Here is a 20,527-nt window from a genome sequence, read left to right as displayed (position 1 = left end):
AAGAAGAAAAAGAAGAAGTCACTGTATTATGTTTTCTCCGGCAGAATAAAACAAAAACCAGAATTATTTGCAAATACTTCACTCACGATGACGACTCTCGCGCGGAGAGACGGATAACGATGCTGAAGAAACCACAGAAGAAGAGACGAGAGGCTCCACTCTGCTGCTTCAGACATTTCCCATCGATCATCTATTGTGAATTTATAAATATGAACTCAATATATATACATATATATGTATGTGTGTATATATATATATGTATATATAAATATATATATATATATATAAAAAGTACATTTTATATGAACTTACGGTGTTTTTAATTATTTCGAAAAGGAAAAAAAGAAAAGCGCAGGAAGTCTCTTGCGGGTGTTTTCAGTTTTGTTTTATTTTTTTTCATTTCATGATTTCTTATGTGTGCGCGCTTCCCTTTACTGTTACAGTGAGGACCGATCAATGTGAATGAAGTCTTGAGAGTTTTGTTTGTTTCGTTCTGCGGGAATGTGTGCGTGTTCAAACTTCAGAGATTTACAAGACCAACAACCTGGCAAAGCACAAACAGTCTTAAAGCTACTTCGGAGTCGTCCGAGACGGCGAACGCGTTTGTAAAGAAGCCATTTTTGGGAGACGAGGTGGGAATGAATCTGCCGCCAGCTAAATGCTGTTTGTCACCTTTAAGAGCCACTGTGGGGGGAAAAAAAAAAAATATATGAACCCCACCATGATTGAAAGGTTGTTCTTTCATACATTCAAAACAGGTGCTAAGATTCAGGAAAAACTAGCTCTATTGTTCTCTGTTCTCCTTTCCTGCTAAAACACCCTGCGACACGAGAGCTTTTTAAACATGTGTTGTTGTTGGGGTTTTTTTTTTTTGCTTTATCGGGAAGATTTGGGGTGAAAATTTCTGTTTGAGGGAGAAAAAAAAGAAATAATGGAACGAAATAAAAATAAAACACACACCAGCTCTGACAACACTACTCACTGTAAAGGGAATACAGTATAAAAGCTTTATTTTTTAACATGACATTGTTTTGATTATGGAATTGCTGGTGTGTTGATTAATCAAGGGAGTTGCTTCCAAAAAAAACTGTTCCCAGTCAGATGAAATGATCGGCCTGGTTTATTGTAGATATTCTGGAAATGTTTTTAATTATGAAATAAAATATTTTATGTTTTAATATACATTTGGTGATATACATTTTCGCCTCGCAATTACTGCTGGTGTGACATTAATTTTATAATCTCACAGGGAATAACGGGAATAATAATGACTCGACCCAATAAATAATTTTTCTTCATTTCAGAAGAAATGCACTATATTTTATTTTTTAATTTGTGTTATACAAGAAGACAATGGTTGTGGCACATTTTTTTTTTTACATTGAAGCCAGTAAATATATAGAGACACATAAAGTACATAGAAGAAAGAAGAAAAGGCCCTGGGGACTAACACTTTTTAACAATAATAAGGAATTAAATTATACTTTTACATTTTGGATTTCTAGAAAAATGCTTATGTGCTGTTAGACCCAAAACATTTGTCTTTTTACCTGTCGATTAGCATTTTTTATTTATTTTTTTTATATTCATATTTGCCAATTTCAACGATTCCAAATTTTTGAAAACGTATTAAAAAAAAAGGTTTATTTCTGTCGCTGTTGATTAAATCACCAAAAAAAAAGGCTGAAAACGGGGAGTCTCACTTCAAGCCGCTACAGCAGGAGGTATCGCGAGAACCACATCAGTGGAAGCATTTGATGACGGTGGCGGGAAAAACCACCATGGCGGGAAAAAAGCAGCGTGGTCAACACAAAGACAGGGGGCGCTGTTGTGCAGTGCAGCACGACACGTAACACTGAAATGCGCCACAAAACGTCAAGTAAAATTACAAAGTAGTTAAAAAAATTTAAAAAAGGAAGAAATTAATTTACCGTGTATTGAGACATATGTTTTATCGCCAAACATTTCATTTATAGTTAAGCAAAAAGAGTTTTAAATGTTTATTAGAAAAGCAGATAGTGATGAGTAGGCGGAGGAGGGAGAGGAAGGAGGGGCGGGGGGCGGGCCCCCCCCCGACTCTGAGGACTTAATTATAACAGATTGGTGTGTGCGTGGTGTTTGTGTGGCGAAAACAAGAGGAGCTATTTTATTACTGTTGAATATTTTTTTTTTTTTTTTTTTAATTTTTAACCGGTTGAATGCCTGTCGAGGATATTTACGGGATTTGTTTTTACACGAGTCCTCAGTGGAAAAGGCCTCTGGTGAAATTATAAAGGAGGCAGCAGCAGCAGCAGCAGCAGCAGCATCTCGTTGTGCTGGTTGGATCTCAGCAGGCGTGGAAGGAAAGTGCGTTGTTGTTAGTTGACTCCGATCATCCTCCTCCTCCTCCTCGTCCTCCTCCTCCTCCTCCTCCTCATCCGGCCTGCTGAGCAGAAGCGAAGCCGGGAGCTGGAGTTTGCTACAGAGGAGTCACCATGGCGGTAAACCTGGACAAGGAAGCGTACTACCGCCGAATCAAGAGGTTATACAGCAACTGGAAGGTGAGCTCGCTCGGTTTAAGTGAAACGTGCCTCCGGGGATTCACGTCATGTTTGAACTCGTGTTTTTTTTCCGCTGCTGGAAGATGAAGAGTTCATCCGCGGTTTGTCTGCCGAGCGAGAGTCGACTTGTCTGCGTGAAGAGGCGCTCTCTGCGCCGCCAGCATCCGGCGCACACACCCCGGGCCGACAGGCCCTGCGCGGGTTCACCAGCTTCATTTGGCAAATTCCTCTTTTTTTTTTAATTTTTATTTTTTTAATTTTTTTTTATTTACCACTTCAAAAGAGTTTTTATTTATTTATTCGGTAGCTCGAACCGTTTAAACGGACGAGCTACCTCATGTTAGCACGCGACTCTCCCATCCAAGCTAGCCCGCTAACCTCGGTAACTTTACCCGAGCTAACCGGACCAGCTACGCGGCTGGTCGCGTCGGAGAGCACGCGTCTTGTCCGTGTGGTGAATAAATGGTTTACAAGGCGACGAGGACATCAAACGTCCCCCCCTGTCCCCCCCTGTCCCCCCCCGGGGAGATGTGCTTTGACATTCGGCTAACCGCGAACATGTTTTACCGTCAGTGAACGTTTCGCTACATGCTAATGTTAGCTGGCTGATTAGCATCGGAATAAACGGCAGCATCCCGGTGACATGTGCAGCTCCTGGAAACCTCTTCATCTCCTAACGGGGTTGTTTTAATTCACGGTAACCTTGTGGGAACTTCTTCTTTTTGTTTTTTTTGGAGGTGTTAAGCTTGTTCGCAAAAGTTGCTCCGTGATGTTTGTAGTTGGGAGTTTTCTAGTTAAAGTTGAACCGCATCGCAGGAACGTTTCTCTGGTTCACTAAAATATATAATAAGTGTTTAATGTGCGTTATTTTAAAGCCTCTAAAGCACCTGAACGTGTCTGCGGTGACCTGCTGCTGATTTAAAACCTCCATCACCTTTTTAAGTGACTCCAACTCGACTAACTACCTTGATTTATTTTTATTTTTTTTCTCACCAACATCCATCAAGTGTTTGTTCAGCTGTAAACTGGCTCAGTGTTGTCTGCTCCCAGTTCCCCGAAGAACCTCAAGCTGGACCTAATTTTGTAGTATTTCTTTATGCATCGTATTCAAATTTTTTTAATGTGATGTATGTTGTTGTTGTTGTTTTTTTTAATTTCCAGAAAGCAGAAGATGAGTTCGGTAAAGTGGACGCCATCGTGGTGTCTGTTGGGGTGGATGAGGAAATCGTGTACGCCAAATCCACCGCCATACAGGTGAGGGTGTTATACGATCTGAATAAACACTCTTTATTCTGTATTAAAAACAAATGAACTCCTCTCTCATGTTTTTTTTTGTTTGTTTTTTTCCCCCCACCCCCAGACCTGGCTGTTCGGCTACGAGCTGACGGACACCATCATGGTGTTTTGCGACACCAAGATCATCTTCCTCGCCAGCAAGAAGAAGGTGGACTTCCTCAAACAGGTGGCGGTGACTAAAGGCAACGAGAACGCCAACGGTGCCGCGCCCATCACCCTGCTCACCAGAGAAAAGGTAACGCACCTGAAGGCGTCGTGGTCACCGCCGCACAGCTGGAAGTCATCGGTGTGTGATGAGTTCGCTTACCGATGGGACGAACCCGTGTTGTTGTCAGAGTTTGAAAAGGATTTTGAAGCCTCCATTTCAGTGGTTTGATTGGGACTTCTTTTTTTTTTTCCCCACCTTGAGTGCAGATATGTTTCCTGTATTTCAGTTACTTTGTGAAACTTTTTTTTTTATTATTTTATTTTTTTAATCCTTTTGTAGCCTGGTGTTTGCTTTTAACATTCATCTTGAGTTTTTTTTGTTTTTTGACAGAAAGTTCACCTTTTATAGATCACGCTGTCTGCAGGTGTTAAGGACCCGTTAAACTTCCTCAGAAACCAAAGCCGTTAAAATGTATAAAAACGTCCATAACGGTTTTGAATATTGTCTTTTGTAGGCAGTGATGCTGTTTTTGAAATGTTCAGGGGGACCGTCGGGAAAAGTTAAATCGTTCTGCAGGAGGCTCTTTAATCCTTTTCGGTGGAGTTTTCGACTCGAGTGTTGCAGCGAGCTACATCAGTGTCTCATTTTGGTCTATTGTCAGTTTTTATCATAAACGACAGTGTCTTCCCAGAGACACACAACTTATTGAGGGATTAATTGCGCCTCCTATCAACAGTGATTTCACACCAACATAAAAGTGTCCGCACTCACAGGCATGAAGAGATTACATTGCAGACGCTACAGTCATTTGTGTGATTTGTGATGTGAATACAGCAAAAAATACATGATGAGGAAACACTTGTGCTGATTAATAGATTTTTTTTTTTTTTTTTAAATAGCAGTTGGTACTTTTCACAAGAACTAATGTAAAAAGGTTTTAAATTGAACTTGATGAGTCTTAAAGAAACCTTTTTTTAAAAGATGTCTGAAAGTCCACAAGGAACTTCAGGATGTTATTATATGATCATGTGCAATAATCAATTACGCAGTAACTGTAAAGTACGATCAAACCCTCTCTGGGTTAAATCTACTCTGTTTTCCGTTCTGATGAATCTGGATGTTTGTGTCTGCGCCGTGTCTCAGAATGAAAGCAACAAGGCCAACTTCGACAAGATGATCGAGGCGATCCGAGGCAGCAAAGAGGGCAAGACGGTGGGAGTGTTCAGCAAGGACAAGTTCCCAGGAGAGTACATGAAGAGCTGGAACGACACGATCACCGCCGAGGGACTGGAGAAGGTGAGACGTCGGCCGAAAGGTCAACTCGAACGGTTTTAAAGATCCGGGAGTGAAATAAAAGCTGAATCGGATTCTCGTTTTAAACCCACAACTCACCCGGTTCACCGGCGGAGGACTTTTTTTTTTTTTCTTCTTTTTTTTTTTTACAGCCAGAGAGCTTGCTTGGGGTGCAGACTTCAACAGACTTTACTGATTTGAATTACCCACAATTCATTGCGATACAGACGCGACATGATCTTTTTTTTGTTTTTTTTCCAACTGCTGACTTAAAAACAACCAAAATAACTTCTGAATGTGTAAAACATTCCTGAAACATAATATTAAACGAGCACGGGCGAAGAGACATTTGGACATTTTGGACATTCAGACTCCCGACCGCAGCGGTCTTTCGTAATGATCTCCGTCACCGCGTTCTGTCTGCAGGTGGACATCAGCGCCGTGGTCGCGTACACGATGGCGGTGAAGGAAGACGGGGAGCTGGGCCTGATGAAGAAGGCGGCGGCCATCACCAGCGAGGTCTACTCCAAGTTCTTCAAGGAGCGCGTCATGGAGATCGTGGACGCCGACGAGGTGAGGAGAAGAAACCTGTGTTTCTTGTGTGAAACAGAGAGCATCATGGGAAAACTAAAACATCTCACGACACTCCGATCTGCTGCTCCCGATCGCTAAAATTTGCAATTAAACGCACTTTCTGTGGCAGAAGAGGCACGTTTACGAGACGTTGTTAAGAGTTAGTTGAGAGTGACAACGTCGGGAAAACTGTTGATATGTTTGGGGAATTTCTGGCGGCAACATTTGGCAAAACAAATCCAGTTTGCCACATTGCTGCCAAGACTCCATCGCTGGTAACTGCTCGGAAATAAAAACCCAATATGAACGATATGGATGAAATTAATGATCATTTTCATTGCTGATTCATCTGTGGATTGTTTTCTCAGTTGTTCGCTCTTAAAAATGTTTGACCGGTGTTCCAAACATGTTTTGTTTTTTCCCAATTTAAAAAAAGAAAAAAAATCCACAACTAAAAGTGTTTTTTAAAAAAAAAAAAAAAAAATTATCAGTGCACAAAAGAAAAGGTCACATTAAAGAAGCTGAAGTTTGAATTTTAGCTTCTTTTTTTTTTTTTCCCCTCTCCCCCCAACAGAAAGTGCGTCACAGCAAGCTGGCGGAGTCGGTGGAGAAGGCCATCGAGGAGAAGAAGTACCTGGGCGGCGCCGACCCGTCCACGGTGGAGATGTGTTATCCTCCCATCATCCAGAGCGGCGGCAACTACAGCCTCAAGTTCAGCGTCGTCAGGTAGCGCACGTTTCTGTTACGCTTATAATTCCGTTTTTAATCGAGCTGCAGTTGCCGATTATTTTTCCCTCCAGTTAATCAACTCGCGGATTTATCCTCTGGATGAATCACTCGGTGTATCAAATGCTAAATCCCGACTCTCTCTGCTCCCCCAGCGATAAGAACCACATGCACTTCGGCGCCATCACGTGCGCCATGGGCATCCGCTACAAGTCGTACTGCTCCAACCTGGTGCGCACCCTCATGGTGGACCCTCCTCAGGAGATGCAGGACAACTACAACTTCCTGCTGCAGGTGGAGGAGGAGCTGCTCAAAGAGCTCAAGCACGGTGAGTTCAGGCGCCCGCCGGGAGCGTGGGAGTTTCGAGGGCTCGAAGTCACGCAGTAGGACGTCAAGTGGGGAGCTTCTTCTTATTTTAATCCTCTACATTTTTTATGTTCTTTTTCTGGTGTAATTTTGCTCAGTGGAAATGTTTTTTGTGTGTGTGAATAAATTAAGACTGTAAATATGGCTTACGGATATTTTAATGTACCTGCAGAATGTTGTTTTGACTATTGATTGATTGTAGTGGAAAATAACGCCCAATGAGACTCATTCAAAATGTCTGTTTTATTCAAACAATAGTAGAAAACTCAAGATTGTCGCAGACAGCAGGGAAAATCTTGACTTTTTCAAAAACTGAAAACGAGTAAATTCTTGTTGTTTTAGCTTGAAAAAAATGAGTGAGGCGATGAACGGTGGGCCGGTCAGAGAAATATTGACCGCGTGTGTGTGTGTGTTTGTTTGTGAATTTTTCTTTTTGTTTCCTCTCCTCAGGTGTAAAAATCTGCGACGCCTACAGCACAGTTCTGGAGTACGTTAAGAAAGAGAAGCCGGACCTCGTAGCGAAGCTCACGAAAAACCTCGGGTAAATACTCTCGCATCCGTTTCCCTTTTTTTTTCTTTTTTTCTTTTTAATTAGATGCACTCGGATGCGTTCAAACACTCACTTCCTCATTTTCTCTGTCTCGTGTAGCTTTGCGATGGGGATTGAGTTCAGAGAAGGCTCGTTGGTTTTGAACACAAAAAATCAGTACAAGCTGAAAAAAGGTGAGTTTAAGTACTTTATTATAGAAGCACATGAAACGGTGCTTTCTATGTATTATGTAAAATTATATTATTGATAATCAAACTTGTGTGTGTGTCCGTCCTTCCACCAGGCATGGTGTTGAGTATCAGTTTGGGTTTTGCTGACCTCATGAATAAAGATGGCAAGAAAGACGAGCTGAAGAAGTACGCTTTGTTTATTGGTGACACAATACAGATCAATGAGGTGAGTTTTTTGTTATGATTATTATTGATATGAATCTGACTTTTAGTTTTTTCAGTTAATCAATCATGTGTTTTAGTCTTTAAGATGTGAAATCACAATTTCCTGCAGCCGATGTTTATTAGGTTATATTTATTAAAAAAAAAAGCAGCAAATCTTCACATTGGATCAGAAACCACAAAACTTCAGGCATTTCTATTATAATACAGCCTAAATGTTGTTTTAAGTGATTATCAGAATAGTTCAAAATTCATTTTTCTGTCAATAACTAATTGTTTCAGCACTCAGTCAAATCTTTTCCCTGCTGAGAAGTCGTAAATCATTTTAATGAAGCTTTCTTATTTTGAAAGGATTTTCTTTTTATAAACATGTTGGACCATATCGCTGAAATTTTCAGGAAGATTTTTTTGATTTTTAGTTTGTTTTTATGATGTGTGTGTGTGTGTGTGTGTGTGTGTGTGTGTGTGTGTGTGTGTGTGTGTGTGAAAAACAGGAAGAGGCCGCCACGATACTCACACCAGTTAAGAAAAAGATCAAAAATGTGGGAATCTTCTTGAAGGTACGACTCTTTTTCTTTCAGTTATTGAACAAATACGAGCTGAAGTTGAACTTGGAGACCGACCGATTTACCGACTTGTGTTTTCCGATATTTGAAATTTACTGCATTTCCGGGGAAGTTCGGTGTTTCCACGTACTGATGTCATTTTGGAGAAAAGTTTACTGTTAAAACGTGAAATATTCTGCCTTTAATTCATACTTGTTTTATGATCGTGTTTTAGTTTATATATCGGAAATAATTTTTCTTCTGATATCGGCCCCCCCAAAAAAAATCCAGCATCTGTCAAGCTTAGTTAAGTTTTTTTTTTTTTTTTTTTTTTTTTGCGTTACCTGCCCACATTCAACAGCAGCTATCTTTTATTGCAGCTTCATTTCTGTTGATATTTTAAGTCAAATGAGTGGATGAGAAAAAAAAGAAATACTCGCCCGTACGTCTTTCTGTGAAATAATCTGTCGTGTATGTGCGATCAGCTGGAGCCGTTTTCTCCCCGTTATTTCACGTGTTGTTTGTGTTGGTCTTTTTTTAAATTTATTTATTTATCGTTTTGCTTATTTTGTCCCGATATTGTGATCGTTTAAAGAAAAGGGAAAAAAAAAATCGTGACTTGATCGTAGTCAAGTAATCGGAGGGACCAGAGCCGTAAACTCACTGATGTGTTTTGTCAGAACGACGACGAGGATGACGAGGAGGAAGAAGGCGACGATGCCGAGGAGCTGCTGGGGAAGGGAGCTCGCAGCGCCGCTCTGCTCGCCGACAGAACCAGAGTAAGTGTGGACGAGTGTGTGTGTGTGTGTGTGTGTGTGTGTGTGTGTGGTGTTAAATATGTGATCAGTGGCTTTTTATTTTCATTTTTTGCCACCATGACAGAATGTTCATAACTAAGAGTGTGAATGTCTTTGTACTCTCCCAGCTACTGGGGAAGGTAAGTATTCATTGTTCTTTCTAAAAATTTCATAAGCTGAACTTCACTCGTTCAAAACTCCCCCTTAGCTGATTTTTTTTTTTTTTTTGGGGTGGGGGGGAGATCTGTTGTCGTTTTTAATTTGAGTGATTTTTGATTTATCTTTTGTGTATTCTTTTTTTCTTTTTTTTTTTTACCATCCAGAGCTTTAAAAACACATCTGTTTTGTGCATGTATGTTGTGTTTTCCACCTTTTATTTATTTTATTATTTTTTTTTTTTAAACAACAGAAAAGTCTTGGCTCCTGGTGTTTCTCTGTGGTCACTCAGTCGTGTCTGTTGTCAAACTGTAGAACGAGATGACGGCGGAGGAGAAGCGGCGCGCTCACCAGAAGGAGCTGGCCAGTAATCTGAATGAAGAAGCCAAGCGGCGCCTGACGGAGCAGAAAGGAGAGCAGCAGATTCAGAAGTGAGTGATCGGACGCCGGTAGTCCGCTCGTATTAGCGTTTTGTTTTGTTTTTTCTCTTAGGCCACTCTGAATCGGCTAACTGTGTTTGTCCCGCCCCTCCTTCGCTGTGATTGGACGGCTGGTGACGGCGACGAGCGCGGCGTTGATATTTTTCAACACTCGCTGACCGGGGAAGAAAAATCGAGGCAGAATAAACGCTCGGCACTTCGTCAAGCTGCTAAATTAAAAACATTAAAGACTGGGGAAGAAAAAAAAACCCTCTGTTGCAGAGTTTCAGGTAGTTTTGCCGCATGCTGATTGGTTAAAACGAACCTGAGGTCTCCGCCCAGAACCAGATATTCACAGACTGGAATTGTCTCTAGGCCGCTCCAGGTTCGCACGTCCGACGGGGATTGTTGTCGTCGTGTTTATTTCGTTTAAACCTACTTTCATCATGTACATCCACCAGTTTTATTGTTACTTGTGTTGCTGTAAATGATTTGAAAAATGTGTCTTGGATAACTCCTAAAGACAGAAGTAGGTTAAGACGCACGTTTAATTAAGTTCCAGCTCATTAGTCGGCATTCTTTCTTTCTTTCTTTTTTTTTTTCCCCTCTCAGGGCCCGAAAATCAAACGTGTCCTACAAGAACATGTCTCAGATGCCGAGAGAAAAAGACATCAGGGACATGAAGATCTTCATCGACAAGAAGTACGAGACGGTCGTCATGCCCGTGTTCGGCATCGCCACGCCGTTCCACATCGCCACCATCAAGGTACGCGGCGCACGCATTTTATTTTATTTAACCGTCTATTGTCTCGTGTACCGACCGATCTCTCCTGGTTCTCGGCGTAGAACATCAGCATGTCCGTAGAGGGAGACTACACCTACCTGAGGATCAACTTCTACGTCCCCGGCAGCTCCCTGGGACGGCAGGAAGGAAACATCTTCCCCAACCCCGACGCCACCTTCGTCAAAGAAATGTGAGTGCGGGAATTTTGAACGCTCGTTTTTTTTTTTTTTTTTTTTGCGCGCCTTCAAGGGGAGGGAAGATATGATTTGACTCCTCCCCCTCCCCCCAGCACGTACCGGGCGTCCAACCTGAAGGCCCCCGGCGACACGTCGGTGCCCTCCACCAACCTGCAGAACGCCTTCCGCATCATCAAGGAGGTGCAGAAGCGCTACAAAACGCGAGAGGCCGAGGAGAAGGAGAAGGAGGGCATCGTGAAGCAGGACTCGCTGGTCATCAACCTGAACCGCAGCAACCCCAAACTCAAGGACCTCTACATCAGACCCAACATCGCGCAGAAGAGGATGCAGGGCTCGCTGGAGGCGCACACCAACGGTGACGCCGCCGAGACGGTTTCTCGTCGAGTTTGAGAGATTTCTCACGAGTGGTTTTTTTTATTGAAGTCTCTTCTTCTTCTTCTTCTTCTTCTTCTCCTCGCGCAGGTTTCCGTTTCACGTCGGTCCGCGGCGATAAAGTGGACATTCTTTACAACAACATCAAACACGCCATCTTCCAGCCGTGCGACGGGGAGATGATCATCGTGCTGCACTTCCACCTCAAGGTCTGCTTTGTTTTGCTGATCCGTCTTGAGAAAACGCAGAGTGAGCTTAATTACTGCCGCGCTCGTACGTTCGGTAAATACGAGGCCTGCAGCTCGCGGCCGTTTGGCTTCCGTTTGGAAAAACAAATGAAGCGACATGTTGGTGAGTTTTAGAGAAGTCAGCAGGTAGAATTTCTGATTGCCTTTCGTGGAGCCAGGTTTGCCGACTCGTCCTTTATCTAGCCTCCCGGCTGCAGCTTCGTATTTGCAATACGAGGCGCAATCGAAACGTTCGCGGCAGCACGGTGACGTTCACAGGGAAGGGAGGAGCTTAGCCACGTTTTGGTGACCACTTGAGCGGAAAGCACCAATTTAATTCTGTGTAAAAAGCAAAAAACAGAGTCTCAGAACCTTTTTGACCGCGCCTCGTACGGACACGAGCGATATCGAGCTCTTCGGCGAATCAGCACTTTTCCCAGAGCGTCAAACTCTGTCCCGTCGCACTCTTCCTCCAGAACGCCATCATGTTCGGCAAGAGGCGCCACACGGACGTCCAGTTCTACACGGAGGTGGGCGAGATCACCACGGACTTGGGCAAACACCAGCACATGCACGACCGCGACGACCTGTACGCCGAGCAGATGGAGCGCGAGATGAGGCACAAGCTCAAGTCGGCCTTCAAGAACTTCACGGACAAGGTGGAGGCGCTCACTAAAGAGGAGCTGGAGTTCGAGGTGCCCTTCAGAGACCTGGGGTGAGCGGATCGGGCCGGGCGGGCCGCCGAGCATCGCCGTAACGGCCCCGAATGGGGGAAAAGAAAATAAGTTCTGGAGAAGTGGGGAAGTCGCTGCAAGGAGGTGGGCTGACTTGTTTCTGCCTGTGCGTCTTTGTTTCCAGGTTCCAGGGCGCCCCCTACAGGAGTACCTGTCTCCTACAACCCACATCCAGCTCACTTGTCAATGTCACTGAATGGGTGAGGCTTTGACACACATTTTGCACGTTTAAATAAAATATAACCTTTACTCTTCTCTTCCTTTTTTCTTTTTTTTTTTTTTTTTTAACATCAAGCACATTTTTGTCCACAAAATGGTTCCGATTTGTCTTTCTAATCTTAAATTCAAATTTTTCGTACCCTCTCCTGTTGGATAATCTCGTAGCCGCCGTTCGTGGTGACTCTGGACGAGGTGGAGTTGGTCCACTTCGAGCGCGTGCAGTTCCACCTGAAGAACTTCGACGTGGTCATCGTCTACAAGGACTACAACAAGAAGGTGACGATGATCAACGCCGTGCCCGTCAACTCCCTCGACCCCATCAAGGAGTGGTTCAAGTAAGGCCGGCACGCAGGGAGAGAGCAGTGGAGTTCATGAAGGAAGTCACCTAATTGAACCAATGCAGGCCGGATCACAAACAAGTCGTTCTGGTTTCGGTTCTTTTTTTTGTTTTGTTTGTGTTTGTGTGTGTGTGTGTGTGTGTGTGCAATAAAATGTTTTGTGTCTTTCTCAGCTCGTGCGACATCAAGTACACGGAGGGAGTCCAGTCTCTGAACTGGACCAAGATCATGAAGACCATCGTCGACGACCCGGAGGGGTTCTTCGAGCAGGGAGGCTGGTCCTTCTTGGACCCAGAGAGCGAGGTGCGTTCAACGCAGTGGACCGAAAAAGGAAAGGAAACGAAAATCACCCCTTCCCCCCCCCCCGTTGTCCATTTCAGTCGAAGTTCACGACGGACGATGGATTTGTTCCGCTTTGTTTCCTCCTGTTGTTTTGCGTTTGTGATCACGTCCTTGTTTTTTTTGTTTATTTTCTCTCAGGGAAGTGGTGGAGAGGAAGACTCGGAGTCAGAAATGGAGGATGAAACGTTCAACCCGTCGGCGGATGAGGAAGAGGAAGAAGAGGAGGACAGCGACGAGGATTACAGCTCGGAGACGGAGGACTCTGGTAGGGTTCATCACAACCTCTTAAACTCGCCGCGTCGGCAACAATTCTCTGGTCCTTTTCTTTTATCGTATGCGAGAGTGAGCGGAAACTTAAAAACAGACCATTTTTGCCGTTTTCTTCAATTTTGTGTACAAAATATCAAGAAGATAACATCTCGGACATCTTCAGCGAATGATAATCTGAACAACTCTCATTATCGCGCTAATTTCTGACCGTCTGTTGTGATGGCCGTTGTGTAGACTACAGCGAGTCGCTGGGCAGCGAGGAGGAGAGCGGAAAAGACTGGGATGAGCTGGAGGAAGAAGCCAGGAAAGGTTCGTATCGTAAACTCTCTTGTGATCCGTGTGTTTACACCTGCTAATAAAATGCAGCCCATCAATGTGTCCCAACCTCAATCCTGTCAACAAACGTGGTACATCCCAGGTCAAGAAAGCAATGCAGCTGTTTGTGTTGTGGTTGTTGTTGTTTTTCCCGCATGTTTTATATGACAAGCTGCTGTTACTTACCTGTTGTTGGGCTATATTATAACAAAATATTTTAAAAGTTATTGTAAAACCGTAGACTGTATATAAAAATGCACGTAGTCTCCAGGTCTGAAAAGTGAAGCCAATGCATTACCAGTGATGGCCACTAGGGGCCGGTTCCAAAAACACCTCGGGTTCCAATCGACTCCCATTCAAAAAGCGTCAACTTCGCTCATCAAATACAAAGTCGTTGCGTCAGGAAGTGACCATATTTGGACGAGCTGGCGGGGAGCGACCGATGGATTTGGGAACCTGAGGAAGATATGCCCCGCCCATCGATAGTGACTGTCTGACTGCACCATGGGCCTTTCAAACAAACGGACACGCCCCCAAAGAAACAGTTTTTAATTTGCTTTCCTTATTAATGACGGGATTATATTTAGATGGACCGCCAGAAAACTAATAAGAAAGTGACTTTAGTGAATGAAAGGAAAATGTATAGAGTCTAAGGAGCTGAAGGCTTTTTGGAGGAAACCCCCTTGTGGCCCTCTGTGGTATTGCAGTTTAAGGCATCGGCCTCAGTTTACAGATCCGGAAGCTATGTCCGCTTTTATATACAGTCTGTGGGACAGCCTGCCAGCCTCAAGTGGCCGTTCGAGGTACTGCAGGTCAGCGTTGGGTTCAATTTTTCCGCCCGTTGTGTAAAACATTCAGTTAGAATCTTGGTTAAAAGAAAAACACAAAAGAAAATCAAACTCCAGGATCCATATTGAAGTTGCTTGTGCTCGTACGAAACGTCTTCTCGATACCTGCGTCGGTCAAAGACCGAGCGATCGCACCCTCGTCCTCTTTAAACGACAACTGTGACTTTGTGTGTGTGTGTCTCTCCCCCCCCCCCCTCCCCTCTTCCAGCTGACAGAGAGAGCCACTACGAGGACGAGGACACCTCCAACAACAACATCAACAACAACAAGAAGAGGAAGGTGCGGTCATCAGCTCCGCCCAGCAAGAAGAAGCGACGGTCCTAAATTCCTCTCTCTCGCATACACGCACACGCTCACACTCACACACTCACTCACACTCTCACACACATACTGCCAAACCTAGTTAACCCCCTCCTCCACCCCCCCCTGGCTCTTCTGACGCTCACACACACACACACACACACACACACACACTGTACATAGACGTAGGAGCCCATTATTTTTGTGCCGGTCGGTGAAGTGTCGCGGCGGGACGGTGAACGACGGTCACACTTCATCCATCGGCTCCTTCTCCTTCCTGGTCCTCGCTTTTGTTTCCACCTCCATCCATCCATCAGGGTTTGTGTGTGTGTGTGTGTGTGTGTCTGTGCGTGTGTGTGTGTGTGTGTGCGTGTGCGTGCGCGCGGGTTTGTGTGCGTGTTTAAATGGGTTTTTATTGCGAGCATTTGTTTATTTTCTGTTTAAAAAATAAAAATAAAAAAAAGTTTCTTAACTAATGGGTGACAGAAGAAAAGACCTGACATCATCTCTGCCAAGTGTTTTATATGAAAACAGAGAAAGTACTGCTCCCCCTCCTCCTCCTCCTCTTCCTCACCTCCAAGTTTTCACTCCCACCTTTTTGTTTTCTTCAGTGTTTGTTAAAACATAAAAAAACAAAAGAGATGGAACATTTGTCTTTTTTGAAAGGGGGGGGGCAGATGCACATTTTCAGATGATTTCCTTTCATTTTCTCTTTTTTTTTTTTTTTTTTTTTTTTTTTTTTTTTAAACGGGGTTTGTAAACTTGTGCATCCAGACAAACACACACACACACACACACACCATCTCCTTCCCACTTGTCCCCCCCCCCTTTTCTTTTTTTTTTTGTTCGTCCTGAGTAGATATGATGTTGTACTGTTAATTCTGAAAAAAATCCTGTTTTTGTTTTTGTAATAAAATTAAAAGGAACCGTAGTTTGTTTTTTAGTGGGATGTTTTTCTTTCATGCAGCTGGTGGGGAAACGATGACGTGATGTGATGACGTTTACCATGTTTTTTTTGGGGTTTTTTTTCTGGGTCACATGAATCACTTAAAGCCGTGTCCGGTGCTTGTAAGGGGGGGCTTTCAAACATACTCAAGTACTTTTGAGCTCAAAGTCCGGTATGTTTGCGGGTACAAAACCAGGTGTGGATGATGGCTGTACTTAAAAAAAAAAAAAAACAGGAAGTGGTCGTACTTCTCGATTGTCACAAACAAGCTGCTCTTTTCAAAAACAAAAGTTATGGTTTTGACGTACGTAAATGTCCTGTCCAGAAATCGTGCAGGCGCTGCAAACCAAAACACACCGAGGGACGTCTCTGTTTCTGTACTGGAGGGGGGGGGGGGGGGGGGAGAGATTGACATAAAAGACATGCTTTTTCCTTGAAATGAACTTATTAATGCTTCTGAAAACAGGAGTCGCTGCCAAAACGGTCCTTGTTTTAAAAAAAAAAAAAAAAGGCCCCGTTTATTTTTAACAACTTCAATCCTTTTAAAGTTTTAGGCTTTTACACCTTCTTGGCACGAACATCCTCTGAACGACTGAAACTTACTTCTCTTATATTTTTATCTGATTTTGTATGGTTTTTGTTTTTTTTTCTTTCTTTGGGGGTGGGTGGGCTTTTTTTTTTACCGTGGCGTATTTTACATATTGTTTTGTTGTTGTTGTTGTTGTTGCCTTTCAGCACGTAGAGTCTACGCCTTTCGTATGAAATGTGCAATATCAATAACGTAGATTTGACTTGTGGAGATGGAAGCGCGTCAACAAAGAACACAAACCGCTGGCGTCGTGGTCTCGGACCATTTCGTACCCGAACCGAGGAGACGCTCGAGGAAATGTTCTTCTTCTGTGAGCACGGACGCCGAGAGGAGAGGTAAGACCCGCTCTTACGGAGTTATTGTTGTTGTTATTTACAGGTTTTGGGAAGGAAAAAAAAAAAAAAATAGAATTTTTGATTCACCGCCGTGAGGAGTTCGTGTCGTTACTGCAGATCATGGAGGGATGTTTGGAACAACTTGCTGTTTTTCGGGTTGTTCTCTTTCCTCTGCAAACTTGTTTATATAGAGCAGCCACACAGTTGTAGTTTTTTTTTTTTTTATGCGTGTGTTTTATTCTAATAATGGATGTTTTTTTCGCAGGAGCATTTTTTATTTTTTATTTTTTATTTTTTTTTATGAACATGGAGTCACGCACCAATCGGGATGTGTTTTTATGACCAGCAATTTTTTTTTTTTTGTAAAAAAAAAAAAATAATTCAGAAATAAGAACCTGCTGCTGACTAGTCTTCAAAAATACGTCGAATTAAATAAGTAAAATGAGACCGGTGGAGTCGTGGACCTTTGTGCTGCTACTGTTACTACGGGTACTCCACTATATTTCCAATACTACTACTATTACACTGATCAGGACGAGGCAAGTGTTGTGGCACATTTCAAGATTGTCAACGTATTTCTGCCCGTAGAGGTTTGGGAAGAAGCGAAGTGCTGCGTTATTATTCGCCCTCATTCCAGCAGGCTTCAAACCCTTCGTCCATCGCTACGTCCTCGTCCCAGGACGGAAGATGAACTGGACGGGAAGCTCGGGGCTACTGCCGGGAATCGTACGGTGGCCTGGCCGTACTGAAGAAGTTACATTGTGTTTTTGCGCCCCTTTTGAGCACCACTTTATACGTCAGAGTCATTACCCCCCCCGGGCACCAAGAAACCACCCAGAGAATAATTGTCATCTGCTTGGGACCTTCACCGAAGATGGTATTTAGAAGTGTTCCTGTGCCCACGCAGTGATTTCCACTACCGAGTCGTGTCTGTTTTTAGTGCAGCGCCGCCTTCAAGCCGGAATATCATGGCCATCCACGAGTAGTTTTCGGCCTAGTCCCCTGCGCACAGTGATTTCTCCAGATTTTCTGAATCTTTTAATGATTCTACGCACCATAGATGATCCCCAAATTCTTTCCAGTTTTACATTTCAATGAAATATGGGTTTGCATGATTTGCAAATCATCGCATTCTGTCTTTATTTACATTTTACAATGCGTCTCGACTTTTTTTTGGAAACGGGGTTGTAGTAAAACACTGACAGGGAACATTTACTGCATCGTGTGTATTTTTTTTAACTTTTGATACTTTAATTTAATCATACTTTAATTTGAAGTTTTGAATGGAGAATTTCAACTTGTAGTGGAGTATTTTTTTACAGTGTAGTTTTAGTACTTTTACTAGAGTAAAGGATTTGACTTTCTTACACCTCTGGCAACATTATAGAACTTTTTTTTTGCCTGAGGTTACATCTTTAAAGTATTACATGACAAGACAACAAGATAATGCAAATTGCACTCCACCACCACCACCACCACCCAAGACCCCTTCCTAAATAACCTATAAACATCTCCACTCGTTGCTTTTGTTTGAAAGCTGTTGAATTGTTCTTCTGTGGCTGAACTTCACCCGCCCACCGGCTTCTCCGCTTTACTATCTTTTGCCTTGACGGCTCACCAAATTTGATTAATCAAATGACTAAAACCAAATTTGTACTTTCGAACAGGAAAGTCGCGATGACGGACATCAAAGTCGAAACACAATTTGAATAGTCTCCATAAACAATTACTGCCGCAGTGCTACACACGCATTGTAAAATAAAAGTTTCCGTTTGTAGTGACACATTTAACGTTTTTTTTCTAACTCACCCCAAACACGAATAAGAAAAGACAAAGACTATCCGTCTTGCTTTTTCGCTCCTAATTATGTAACGTGTTTTAAGAGAGACACACCAGCACTGCACACAATTAATTACACAGGTTAATGACTTTAAACCGTTTAATAATACAATACTTAAACCGTTTGATCCCTGATGACAGGATATTCAAACCAAACCAATCCTGCTGTCCAAAAATATATATATATTTTTTAACAAACTACTTATTATTGATTTCCTACATGATGGTTTGTAACCTGATTACACTGCTACGACTGCATCTTATTTTTTCTTATTATTGTTTGTCCTTGTTACATTTTGTTTTCATCTTATTTCTACGTAATGACATTAAAAATGTTTTGCATGTCTTGAAAAAAAAAAATTATGCAATTTACAAAACCCCTGTGCCCCAATTCCATACCATATAATAATTATTTATAGTAAACAATTGTTTTTGTTAGTGTATAAATAAAATCGACATATATTGCTGTTTCATACAAACTTTAAATCATGTAATATGTGCAATCTACAAAGGCATCAAATGACAGTTTTAATTGGAAAGGGTACTTCTGGTTAAAGAAAAAAGCAAAGTGTTTTTCTATGAAAGTTAATTCTTCATTTTTTTTGTTTTTGTTTTCTCTGAAGTATTCTGAAAGCGTTTTCCTCTCATGCTGCAGCTCGTTGTTATTTTATTTATTTATTTTTTTCCAGCTCAGGGAAGAGCCTCCATTTCCTTTGAGCATTGCACTGTGGCAGAATGTCTTTACTTCATCTAGTGCATTTTTAGTACTCTATACTAATTATTATACTAAAACGGCAAAAGGAATCAAACGCGTCACAGAATTTGTCAAACCAGCAGAGTTGACTTTGACCTAGTTTAGGTTGCACGACTTTTGTGAATGTGATTTGCCTTTATTTGCATTTAAATCAATTCAAATTTATATAAAGAGGAATGGAAACGTAGGTCGTCAATAAAATGGGTTATTGTTTGAATTGAAGTCAAGACGACATGGACACAAATTGTGGGGTTCATGTTCATTTTTGATGAAGAGGTTTAAACAATCCTATGTGTTGCATCGCACTGCGACATTTATTTCTATGGATCATGGAGTGGAGTTGGAAACGATTCATTATTTGGGGTGAGTCGAATAATAATACACATCTTTAAATATATATATATATATATTTTGGTCTTTGTTTAACAAACAACTGTCAATAATCAGTCTATTCGAGATTCATTGAATTATAAAATTATTAGTGTAAGATTAGGATATAAGTATGTACGATTTTAACTTTTATCTAAAATGTTAAAATTAATAAACCACCTAAAATTAATCTAAGAGGGTATTTTTAAAACATACAATTTATTTTGTAGGCCACAAGGTGTTCTACTATAGAAGTGTAAGAACTGACGCAGTCTGCATGCTCACTTGTGTATATGTTGAATGTGTTGATAATGATGAGTTTAATATCGATGTTAAACTTGTTATTTGCAGGATCTGTCCTTCTTGGTTTGAGCATTACTCACCGGGCAGGTAAGAACATGTTTCCTGACAGCAAAAGTACCACTATATCAATTTAAAAAAATACTTTGCTATTACATTAAGTTAAATTCCTAAAGTCCTAAAATGAAGTGGATTAGGTACGATAAAAAAAAAAAAAATGCAGTAACATATGAGGTTTTATGAAGGGTATTTTGCACTAAAACACAGAACAAACACAATGAAAATAACTTGACAATTTTAAGGGACATTTAAAAAAAACAAAAACGGAAGTCACTGAGATGGCAAGTAAACGAGTTTTTCTGGCATTTGGAGGTTTGAAGGAAAGTGTTACTTATTATTATTATTATTACTAATTATTATTCGCCATGCAGACTCCGTGTCCACCTATGGCTACACTCTTATCACTGAATGGAGGATGACCTGGACAGAGGCTCAGGGCTACTGCCGGACAGTGTACGGTGACCTGGCCACCGTATTTAGTGAGGAGGGCATTAAAGACCTCAATGAGCTGTCCGAAGACTTGGACGACGCCGTCTGGATCGGTTTGTACGATGACGTCAACAGCTGGAAATGGTCTCTGGTGGGTGA

The 20,527-nt window shown here is 42.2% G+C and overlaps 1 protein-coding gene and 1 long non-coding RNA gene across 2 annotated transcripts; both read left to right on the top strand.

Moving 5' to 3' along the window:
* Positions 1-2,095: 2,095 nt before the first annotated feature.
* On the top strand, positions 2,096-15,678 carry supt16h (SPT16 homolog, facilitates chromatin remodeling subunit). Its single transcript, XM_069158937.1, has 24 exons — positions 2,096-2,540; positions 3,702-3,794; positions 3,901-4,071; positions 5,128-5,280; positions 5,704-5,850; positions 6,425-6,576; positions 6,732-6,904; positions 7,393-7,483; positions 7,592-7,665; positions 7,776-7,888; positions 8,379-8,444; positions 9,110-9,208; positions 9,698-9,813; positions 10,414-10,567; positions 10,648-10,775; positions 10,875-11,137; positions 11,245-11,363; positions 11,858-12,096; positions 12,240-12,315; positions 12,500-12,669; positions 12,846-12,975; positions 13,153-13,279; positions 13,519-13,593; positions 14,656-15,678. The coding sequence occupies exons 1-24, from the start codon at positions 2,475-2,477 to the stop codon at positions 14,769-14,771; spliced, it is 3,111 nt and encodes a 1,036-aa protein (XP_069015038.1). The 5' UTR covers positions 2,096-2,474; the 3' UTR covers positions 14,772-15,678.
* Positions 15,679-19,531: 3,853 nt separating this feature from the next.
* LOC138203935 (uncharacterized) lies at positions 19,532-20,328 on the top strand. The gene is made up of 3 exons (XR_011178750.1): positions 19,532-19,573; positions 19,931-19,969; positions 20,311-20,328. It is a non-coding gene; the product is annotated as an uncharacterized lncRNA (long non-coding RNA).
* Positions 20,329-20,527: the final 199 nt, after the last annotated feature.

This window comes from Embiotoca jacksoni, unplaced genomic scaffold (assembly GCF_022577435.1).
Source record: "Embiotoca jacksoni isolate LCO1_2020_lvr unplaced genomic scaffold, fEmbJac1.0.p SCAF_24, whole genome shotgun sequence".
Classification (NCBI taxonomy): domain Eukaryota; kingdom Metazoa; phylum Chordata; class Actinopteri; family Embiotocidae; genus Embiotoca; species Embiotoca jacksoni.
This window is presented reverse-complemented; position numbering and strand designations above follow the sequence as displayed.